At 41.0% G+C, this 10,000-nt stretch overlaps 2 protein-coding genes across 2 annotated transcripts in view; both read left to right on the top strand.

The window, feature by feature from the left end:
* LOC137996419 (chromatin assembly factor 1 subunit B-like) overlaps nucleotides 1-7,114 on the top strand; it is a 14,067-nt gene extending 6,953 nt beyond the window's left edge. Inside the window, exons 8-14 of the mRNA XM_068841806.1 lie at nucleotides 1,235-1,331; nucleotides 3,465-3,534; nucleotides 3,619-3,704; nucleotides 4,183-4,222; nucleotides 5,315-5,440; nucleotides 5,525-5,682; nucleotides 6,132-7,114. Of these exons, the coding sequence (XP_068697907.1) occupies nucleotides 1,235-1,331; nucleotides 3,465-3,534; nucleotides 3,619-3,704; nucleotides 4,183-4,222; nucleotides 5,315-5,440; nucleotides 5,525-5,682; nucleotides 6,132-6,865 (1,311 nt within the window). The 3' untranslated portion in view covers nucleotides 6,866-7,114. The remainder of the gene's footprint in view (nucleotides 1-1,234; nucleotides 1,332-3,464; nucleotides 3,535-3,618; nucleotides 3,705-4,182; nucleotides 4,223-5,314; nucleotides 5,441-5,524; nucleotides 5,683-6,131) is intronic.
* Nucleotides 7,115-9,381: 2,267 nt separating this feature from the next.
* Nucleotides 9,382-10,000, top strand: part of LOC137996418 (coiled-coil domain-containing protein 181-like) — an 11,581-nt gene continuing 10,962 nt past the window's right edge. Inside the window, exon 1 of the mRNA XM_068841805.1 lies at nucleotides 9,382-10,000. This exon is cut by the window's right edge and continues 403 nt beyond it. Coding sequence (XP_068697906.1) covers nucleotides 9,510-10,000 — 491 coding nt within the window. The 5' untranslated portion in view covers nucleotides 9,382-9,509.

Genomic DNA, 10,000 nt, shown 5'->3' with positions numbered 1-10,000 from the left:
GGGTCGCTTTAGGGGTGAATTGGTTAAACTGGCTTTCAGTTACAGGGCTCGAAATTAACAAAAAAAATCCAGTCGCAATTAGCGACAAGATACGAAAATTTAGTCGCAATTTCGCAAATTTTAGTCGCAAAATCGCCGCGCTGCATTGTGTTGTCAGCATTTTTGGAAAAAAATATGAGCCTGCAATACATGTGTGTAAAGAAACCGCTGAAAATGGCGAATGATCGAAGGAATGGAGCTGTGCACGTAACATCGCAGCTAAATTACTCTACAATTACGCTATCTTCAGAGAAAATTCACAGCGAGAAACAAAGTAATTTTGTCATTTACTTATTTTAGCAAAAGTAGCAGCAAAGTGGCAACTGCTAACCCTTTTGTTTCGAAAGAGCGAAGGTGATAACAAGTCGCAAATTTGCGACTTCTCCAGATATTTTAGTCGCAAAGGGAAAAATTTAGTCGCAAATGCGACTGTATTGGTCGCAATTTCGAGCCCTGAGTTATTATCATTGTCTACAATCTAGACAACATTTCAAATCTCTAAAAACCTGAAAATGGCACTGCCCTGGTAGTAAATTTGGGTGGGTATAAGATCACAGCTGACAATGGGAATGTTGGATGTAATATTTAACAATTATTGTTATTATTATTATTGTATGAGGGGACACTGGATATGAAGAGATAGAAAACACTCCAAGTTGGTTATAATCATTTTATATCCAGCTAGCGAGAGTAGAATAATAATATTGATTTATGAAAAACTCCAGGATCAACAACTCTTCCGTGTTGATTTTTGTAATTGGCACAAAATGGCAAAAATGTTTTCAGCTCACTTTATTGTGTTTCTTGACCATAATTTATTAGGTACAGCAGGTATATGAACTGATAGCCAGGGAGCCAATTAAAATGCTGGAAATCTGAATCCATTGTTCAATTTTAAAAATTAACTTAAGTCAAATATACTACACCTTTCCTGGATTTTTTTTTTCTATGGCAATGTAGGTTCAGTCTTGGGGTCTTAATTTCTTTGATGAATAAGGGCTGGATGGGGAGATGCAGCTTGAAGGGAAGGGTTGAACAAATAATTCAAGAAATAGTACATGGGAAGCAGCATCAACATAAGATAAAAGGTAGAAAACTTGTAAATGAGGATAAGTCACCCTTCTCCCAAGGTTGTCCACCCTTGATCCCTGATGACATGACAGATCTTTAACATGGTTGGTATGTTCTTTTTAAGTCCCTGAAACAAGGAAAAATGTTCCATGATGAGACTATGCCATCCTTTTTTCGTCGTCCAAGTTATTCCCCAGATGGTTCTTTGTTAATAGTCCCAGGTGAGGTGATTATGACCTTTATTTTGCCACCTTATATCACTATCATTGATACCTTAAGGACCCTGACAGTCTGGTGAGTTTAGTTCTGAGAAGGGCTGTTGGTTTTCACTTTAGTCGTGACAAGTGTTGTGTGCCAGTTGTCTGATGTGATGGAAGTCTGTCTGTTGAGCCAATGATGATGTTATTGGCTTTGAAGACTGTGAACAGCAATTCTCACAGTTCTGTAGTTCTTACAGCCAAAAACATGGTGTTTCTGTTGACCAAGAAGCTCACAGACCAGAATATGTAGACATTTTGACAGACAACCCACTTTCACTTTCCTCTGAAGATGATTCTGCTTTGGTTGTCAACAGCCATTCTCAGGACTTCATATTCACCCCAATGATGTTCCCCAAGATTTGTTATTCCTGGGTGACCCGGAAAACACTAACCCATGGTCCGTGGACCCTCCTACACACCAGGTCCATGGACTGCCTTATGAACCGGTCCATGGACTGCCCCTACAGACCCCCTCTACATACCACTCCAAAACAACATAATCATAGAAACAAATAAAGTAAAATAAATAACAACTAAATATTTGACTTGCCGGTTATCAGGATAGACCACTTGTCTAGGGGAAATCTTAACCGTTGCGCTTCGCAAATTTAACGGACTCAGGCTCAGGCTCAGGCGCAAGGTATATTAATCACATATGTTGCCACTTCTTTCGTTGTGAACCGGAGTCCTTCGAAGAAGACCGACAATAACTAAGTTCTTTTTGTGTTCATTTGTACTCCACCATTTTGTCCGGATCGTTTTCCCACGGGTTTATGAACTCGCCCCAGGCTTTATGATATCTCTCTTTTGAACAAAATGGTGGAAATTAAACTTAGTTATTTTCTCAAAGCACTCCGGTCCAAACTGAAGGAACTGGCAATATGTGATTTATATACCTTGCGCCCGAGTCCGAGACTGTGAGATATGTGATTTCTCCAACTTCAGTGGTCTATCCAGACAACTGATAAGTCATTGAAATCTTTAGTTTTATTTCTTTAACTCTATTTGTTTTTATTTCTGTGTTGTTTTGGGTTTGTCCGTAGAGGGGGTCCATAGTGGTAGTCCGTGGACCCAGTCCGTTGGGGGCTCCATAAACCGGGAGTCAGTGTTTTCGGGTCACTCGTCATTCCTGGGTTCAAACTGTTTTCAGTATTATTCATAGTACACGGTCACCTATTGATCCATTGTGAAATAATAGTTGATCCAGTTGTGATTTGATGTTAAGCGGGTTGCAAGATTACCACAAAATCATGTCACAGTAGTTTTTCAGATACAAGGTTCACTATGTTATAAGTCGCACTTTTAACTAAATTTCAAACTTGATGGCTTTCATGCCACAAACTGAAAATCTCATCTTCACCTTTGCATGCGGAATGGAATCACAAAAAAGACTCTAGGTGAAAGCGCATTCACAGTCACAGCTCAGTAGACTATGGAACTCTCTCCCAGAAGAGCTGCGAAGCAAGAGTGATATAAACAAGTTCAAACGCCACCTTGAGGCGCACTTTTTTACCAATTGAAAGCATTTTAACACCTTAGTTGGACTGATCTTAGCTTGCTTTGTTCTTATTTTATTACAATAATTTTATTATAATGCATGTACAGTATCATACCAGTTCCCATACTTGGATTCTATTTAGTATTCACTGGGCTTATTATTTTATGACTGTTATTATATTATTTCTTTCTAATGCTATTTATTCATATTGTAATGTGCATTTGATCAAACTACATGTATTTGTTAACCTGTGCAATAGAAGTGTTATTGGTACTTTCTTGCTGGTGTTTTTTGTTGTACAACGCTAAGAATTGAAGGCCATCATCACAAACATTAGTGTGAAGCCACAATTTTGGAATCACAGTAAAGGGATGACTGGGACGATTTTAACATAAAAAATGGCAGCAAAGGATCGAAGAATCATTCCTACACAAGTTTTGCTCCAAGAAAATACTCAGCTATAAGACGCACCTTGATTTTAGGTCACATTTGCAGCCAACAAGTAGTTTCTATGAGAAAAAAAATGCTGCGCCTTATAACCGAAAAACTACGGTATTTTATGTAAATTGCTGAGTTATTGTATTCTTGTTTGGCAGCTGGTCGTCTTGACGTTGGTGATCAAGTGGTCAACACAACTTATGTATTCACACGGGCTTCCCCTAACAAGTGAGTCTTTTTGCTATTGGCTTTAAAACAATTTTTGTCAAGTTTAAAATACAGTGTAAATGAACTTTTTTTCCTTCTTTTTAGACCAGTGCTATACCTTCCTAGTCCTCAGAAGGCTTCTGTTGCGGTGCGATTTTGTCCAATACTATTTGAGCTCAGGCAAGATGATGGTATGTGTTAAGTCTCAAGGCTTACTGCTTGTATGACCATAAGTGAGATATTGTTCTCTAAATTTTTATTCGTTCATTCAGTGAACCCTGTCTTGTGCTTTAGCCTGGATTTTGGTCTGTAAGCGAGCAATCTCCTCTAGTTTCCTCGTCACTGCTAAGTTTTGGTATGCCCTTTTTTGTCTTCCAAAAAGAGTATTAGTCCATCTCAAGAGAACTCTTGGCATCCTCATGTTTGAGGCATCAAAGAGTGATTCCTTACAACAAAAAGAGGTGCCCCTATAGACAGTCTTTTGATTCCTACTACAACTGACCAAAAATGCACGGACACTTTTAAAAGGTTAACCTCCTGCCTCGTGTTTCTTTATTCCCTGGGGAAGGCATGTAAAACTTGGGACAAAAAATTCTATTGACAGGTAAACTTCTGAGATCATTTGGTAACATGAAGAGTAACTAATTCTTTCTTTTGATTCAAAATCAGCTGATGCAGCAGAAGAAAAGTTTTCAAAGAGTTTGTTCAAGTACGTTTCACTTACTCTGGTGAAGTAAACACATTAACAAATTTATTTGCAGTAATGACTATTGGGAATAAATACCTGGAGTCACCTTGATGCAATAATGTAACTGCAGTTTAAAAAAGCTCTCTTTTTTTCTTATTCAACAGAGCCCACCGTGTTTATACTTGGGGGTAGTTTTCAAAACTTGAAGCACAAATCATTTGGGGAAAGTCCAGCAGAAGGGTTCACTTTTAGACCAAAAAGTTTCAGCCAGTTTCAAGCAAAATCGAAAAACTAGCCGAAAATACAACATAGTTATTATACGCCCCAATCCGTGATCTTCAATTCAGAAATAATCAAAGCTCACACTTAAATTTAACATTCATGCGCTGCCTCATCACAGAAAAAAACTTGCACAAATAGGATTTTAATAAATAAACTGGCATTATCAAGAGTCACAGACTATTGTTTTAACTCTGGTTGGTGATTCAAAACCAGGCACTGTCACCATATTATTTCCTTATACAATGTTTTTTTCTTTTCTCGCTGTCTCTATCCTCGTAAGTGTAATTTTCCACTGTGCTAACGATCTGTCCAAGGAGAGTTGTTTAGAAACTCACTTGATTTTTGAGCATTTTAGTCTGTGGCTCGTGATTAATAGATCCTCCTGAAAGGTTTGAGCTTGTGTGAGTTGACTGTATTAGTGGCATTCAGGTTTTACTTCTGCCCTGATATCTGTGGTATTGGCTTGATTTCAAAAATGTCTCAAATATTCCTTTCTTGTGCCATTTCAGGGTAGAAAACTAGCACTTTACATTACCCTCTAATAATTAAGTCTGTTGAAATATAAGTGCTGCACAGCCAACGTTTGCAAAAACGTAACCCTTCCTTTTACTTGGACATATTTATTGCCGTAACATTGGCATCTTAAATTCCCACGACCTGCTCCCATCTGACCTTTTAGCTCAGTTGGAAAACAGCAGCTCAATTCCCACCCTGGTCAGAGTTTTTCTCTGCCCTTGTGTAGGCCCATTTCCATTAGTAGGGCTAAGGCTCACATGGTTTATATGGGTAGAAAACTAGCACATTACCCTCTAATAGTTAAGTCCATTTCAGGTTACCTTATCGCATGGTATTTGCTGTGGCTACTTTGGATTCAGTTCTGTTGTACGACACTCAACAAGCAACGCCATTTGCATTCATTGGCAATATCCATTATGCAGCCCTGACTGATGTTACTTGGTACGTGAACAAAATCAAAATGCACAGCCACAGTTCTTCTTATTCTTGGAAACTGACCATTGTCATGGCTATGTCATTTTGCAGGTCCAGTGACGGAGCTATCCTTGTAGTGTCATCTTCTGATGGCTACTGCTCTACTATTCACTTTCATGAAGGAGAACTCGGCAAACCTTATGACCTGTCAGTGGCCCAGGTCTTGGAAAGAAGCAGTCCCAATATGGGGCAGAATATGGATGCCTCAGGTAGGGCAACAGTGGTTTTTACCTTTCTTCTCTCTAGAGTCCTTGATACGCCAGCAATGGAAGCACTGGAAACCGACGACTGGTAGAACACCAAATCCTGGTTCGACAATATTTGTACATGTGTGAAGCTTTAAAAAAATGCAGTGTAAACTTTAAAAAGTGCTGTGTTTGAAGGAAGGGATAGGAGAGTTATCTTTGTGAGTTAAAATTTTAAACTTAACCTTGTAGATGATCGCTTTACGTTGTCCTTTCACAAAAGATGGCTAGCAAAGGTACGCCGTAAAACGCACTGCGTGTTCATTTCCATTTTTCCCTCATACCCACTGATGCAGTCCACAACTGGTCTAGCTAAACGGAAGGTGAAAAGTGAGGTTTTGAATGCTGGTGGTCAGTGATATTCTGAAAAATGAGTGGTTTGCTTTTTAAATCTCTGGCTTTCACTTTTGCAGGAAAAAGGCCCACCTCGTCACCAGCCGCAGAAAAAGCTGGTAATGATGACAAGACCGGAGATAAACTGACTTTTCCAACTGGCAGAAAGGACCCTGCAGCCTGCAAGATAAGCAAGTTTACTGTGCCAATGAAAATTACACCAACTAAACCTGGTGTTAAAGCAACACGAAAGAGGATCGCCCTTACTCCAGTTCCAGAGACAGAAGCTGTTACGTCACAAATCACAGTATCCCCAAACCAGGCAACTTCTACTTTTGTCACAGGAAATTCAAATCCGGGATGTATTACCGTCAATCAGATAACTCCACGACGTATTCCTCTCACGCCATGGTTATCAAATAATGTAAATGCAGCAGACCAGGCTCTCGGAACAAGTGATAAACCTACCACAACCATTAAAAGTCAGACAACAAGTAATTTGGGCATGAAGGTGATAGATTCGACTTCAGAGCACCAACCAACTCTGAGGGAGATGTGTGCCTCAGCTGAAAAAGACACTGCAAGCGAGTCATCATTTACGGTCACGACTGATAAGGAAAACAGCCCATCCAACCAAACACAAAAGAACGGTCATCCACAACCCCGACGAATTGCACTCACAACCCTCACACCTAAAGGAAAAGACAATGCAAACATTCCTGGACTTCAAGAAGGCTCAAGAAAATTAAAAATCCACTCTGCACCAAGGAGACCAATACCTCTGGAGCCTCAAATAATTGTGCTTGACGATTAGGGAAATTTCCATTGAAAGGGCCTGACTTAAACTTGGAATTTTGGCCCCTGGATTACAATGTAAAAAATATTAGGCAAAGATGTTCTTTAGATGCAGCAGTTGGGCGTGAAAGCCCTTGACGGTAAAAGAGAAACAGTGCGACTTTTAGTTTATTTCTTTTCTCTATTTTTGTTAATGCGTCATTGTTGTAGCAAACAAATAAATAAAAAATAATGATGGAAAAAAATGTACGAAAAACCCATTCACAGGAAGTCGATGTTTGAGTGAGGCCCCAGCACTTGGCTAAGTAGCCAAGAAGCCCTTCAAGCTAATTAGTCCTGCCAAGCCGGCCACACGCTGGAAAGGTTAAACCACAATACCGGGAAATCTGTGCCGTACTAGTAATCTTTTCGAATATTGTGTGGGGTATTTAACGTCTCACATAGTGAAAGAACAAGGGCTGTGAGACGGGACCTTCGACTTATTGTCCTTATCCAAGAAGAGTAGAAAGTCTAACCATTTGCATATCTAGTTACAAAGGCACTCAGGTGGGGGAGGGGACTCCCATCTAAAAAGGGGAGGGATGCTCGTCGGAAATTTTAAATTAAACCCCTAAAGGAGACCAATTTGGCGTGGCCCAGGCTTTTTTTGACCCCTAAAAAAGACCATATTAAAACACAGAGAAACAAAATACCGTGACTTTGGCAAAGACATAATCATCTAATACTTTCACCTACGTGAAGAAATGTAAAAGTGTAAATATGCACTTTTATATTTCTTCGCGCGCAACCGTAAAGGAGACCTTCACGGCTACATATGATTGCGTTGTGAGACCAAAGTCCGAAATTTACACCATCCCCCCCCCCCCCCCGGGGAAATGCAGCACTTTCTCTTCAGTTATCTAAACTCCCTGCGTGTCCGACCAGGGTCGAGCCAGCGATCTCTCGCACAAAATCCAGTGCATTCTCGATTGCGCCTTGTGGTCGGCTATGTAGTATGTGAGCAAGGCAACGCACTGTACTTGTTATGTAATGTTCGCGGCCACTGCAGAGCGCACAATACCCCCGACCCATACACCCCTAAAAAGTGCAGTACCTCATTCTCATGTGTTGCAAATCAGCACCTGTCTCACCAGGGAGAGGTTCTTTCCTCGCCTTCAATGGGCGTTTGGGATAGACGAGAAGGACATTTTCTCTTTCATTTCAGTTACATGAAGTTAACTCGAGCACTTTTCTCGTCAATTTAATTTGAAAAAACACGCTATTAATTCCCAAGAATTTTATAGAACATGTAATGAAGGTCAAGAAGGTTGTATCTAGAGCACACGAGACAGTTGCATCATTGATGACCACTAGACCATCGAAACAAGCCGATGAGCCGATGTCCTCGTCTATGCTATTAACCCTTATGGTGACCCTTCAATAAAGGAGAGACGTCTATGAGAACGCCATGCCATCTCTTCTTGTTCTTCGAAAGGTGATCTCCAGGCTCTCAATAACCTGCGAGCAGGCTCCCGAACAAATATTTGGAGGCGGTGCTCTGGCAGCTCCACCGTTTTCTTGTACTCGCGGAACTAGCAGAGTAGAGACCTATGTGATGCCGGCTACTCGTCTCCCACAGTTCAAACAAAACCACCTGTTTGAAACCACGTAGCTGGCAGGATATTTTATCGCGGGAGTACATCGATGGTTGCTTCGTCGTGTTTTGGCCGCGAGGATTTCAAAACTACTAGGCCCCATGCTAGTCGCGGCCCACTCGTGCCAGAACCATCATACTCGCGAGAGCGAAAAAATATCCCGCTGGCTACGCAGGCTAGGAGGCGAGCCGGTTGTCACCACTGCTCCAGCCCTTCGAAGTGCGCGAGCTCAGAACGTTAAAGCTCGTACTGTCGCTCGTACTCGGTCTCGTACTCGTAGTCGTCATAGTCCTCCGATCTAACGGTGTCTAATGATCGATCTAATACAGACCATACAGACCGAGATAACGGAATTACATAAAGAATTTTCACTTATCAATACGCATGCGCACCTTTGTTATTTTCTTACTTGGCATCAGTTTGTATACCACAAGGACAGCATGTTATAAAAAAGTTGTGTATATATATTTTACTCAGCATATTAAGATGGTATCTCGTGATGACAGGCCTCGTGAGAAGTCCTCTTCTCGCACTTCGTGCGACTGCGCGTTATTGGCTGTCTGAAGTAGAATAGTAGTTTTGTAGTTTTAAGTGATCGACTATTTTTGAGTTTTTCATCGAGTGAAATGTACATGTATTTTATAATGTTGAACAACGATTACTGATCCTTACTAGGTCGTTGTCAGACAGACCTTTCGAATTATTATCCGATTTGGGACAATTTCATTCCTAATTTGTAATTCGATCGCAGTTTATATTTTGCTGAGGCCCATGGCAAGGTGATTTAAAAGTCTTCCTGATCGAAAAGATTTTATAAGTTATCGGAATCGACGAGTATGACGGCCAACCACAGGGCTCGGTTCGGTCACATGACACCGACTAGTTCCCATGCCTTCAGACCTTTCCGAACCCTGCCATGTTGCTGAGTTGCCACAGGTGACAGGAACAATAATAAGTGCAATATAAACATCTCTTGATTAGTCGCCACCGAAAACCTCGGCGAATTATTCTTGATAACTCACAGAAACCATGGAGAGTGATTTCGACAGATTTGACGGCGAGCCGCATAATCCAAGTAGAGTTCGGATCTCGATTACGCAGGCATCTTTTTCGGAAGAAGAAGACGAAGATAAACTAGACAAACCTCGTGTTAGATCCGATTCAGACAGTAGCATAGACGATAAAGAAATGGAGAAATTGATGGAGGAGAATGACAGCCACGATAATGGACAATTGCAAAACGGAGGTGTTAATTCGTCAGGGGAAGACGATTATGTGGGAGCGGTCGAAGATGAAGAAGTTAGTAAAGCTCTTGAGAATGGCGTGACTTTGGGCGAAGATGCCCATCTGCCAAAAGAAAGCCATGAATTCCTGGACAGCAGTGTCGGTTCAGATGAATCGCAAGATGGTGCAAACGGTGATGTCTCGCCAATGAAAAGTCCTGCCATGGAAATGATCGGAGATCGTGTTCTCATAGAACGTGATGGCAAATTCGAACTCGTTGACGTAAGCGAAATTAA

Source organism: Montipora foliosa, chromosome 3, assembly GCF_036669935.1.
Source record: "Montipora foliosa isolate CH-2021 chromosome 3, ASM3666993v2, whole genome shotgun sequence".
NCBI lineage: Eukaryota > Metazoa > Cnidaria > Anthozoa > Scleractinia > Acroporidae > Montipora > Montipora foliosa.
The sequence above is the reverse complement of the archived record's forward strand: the minus strand, read 5'-3'. Positions and strand labels throughout refer to the sequence as shown.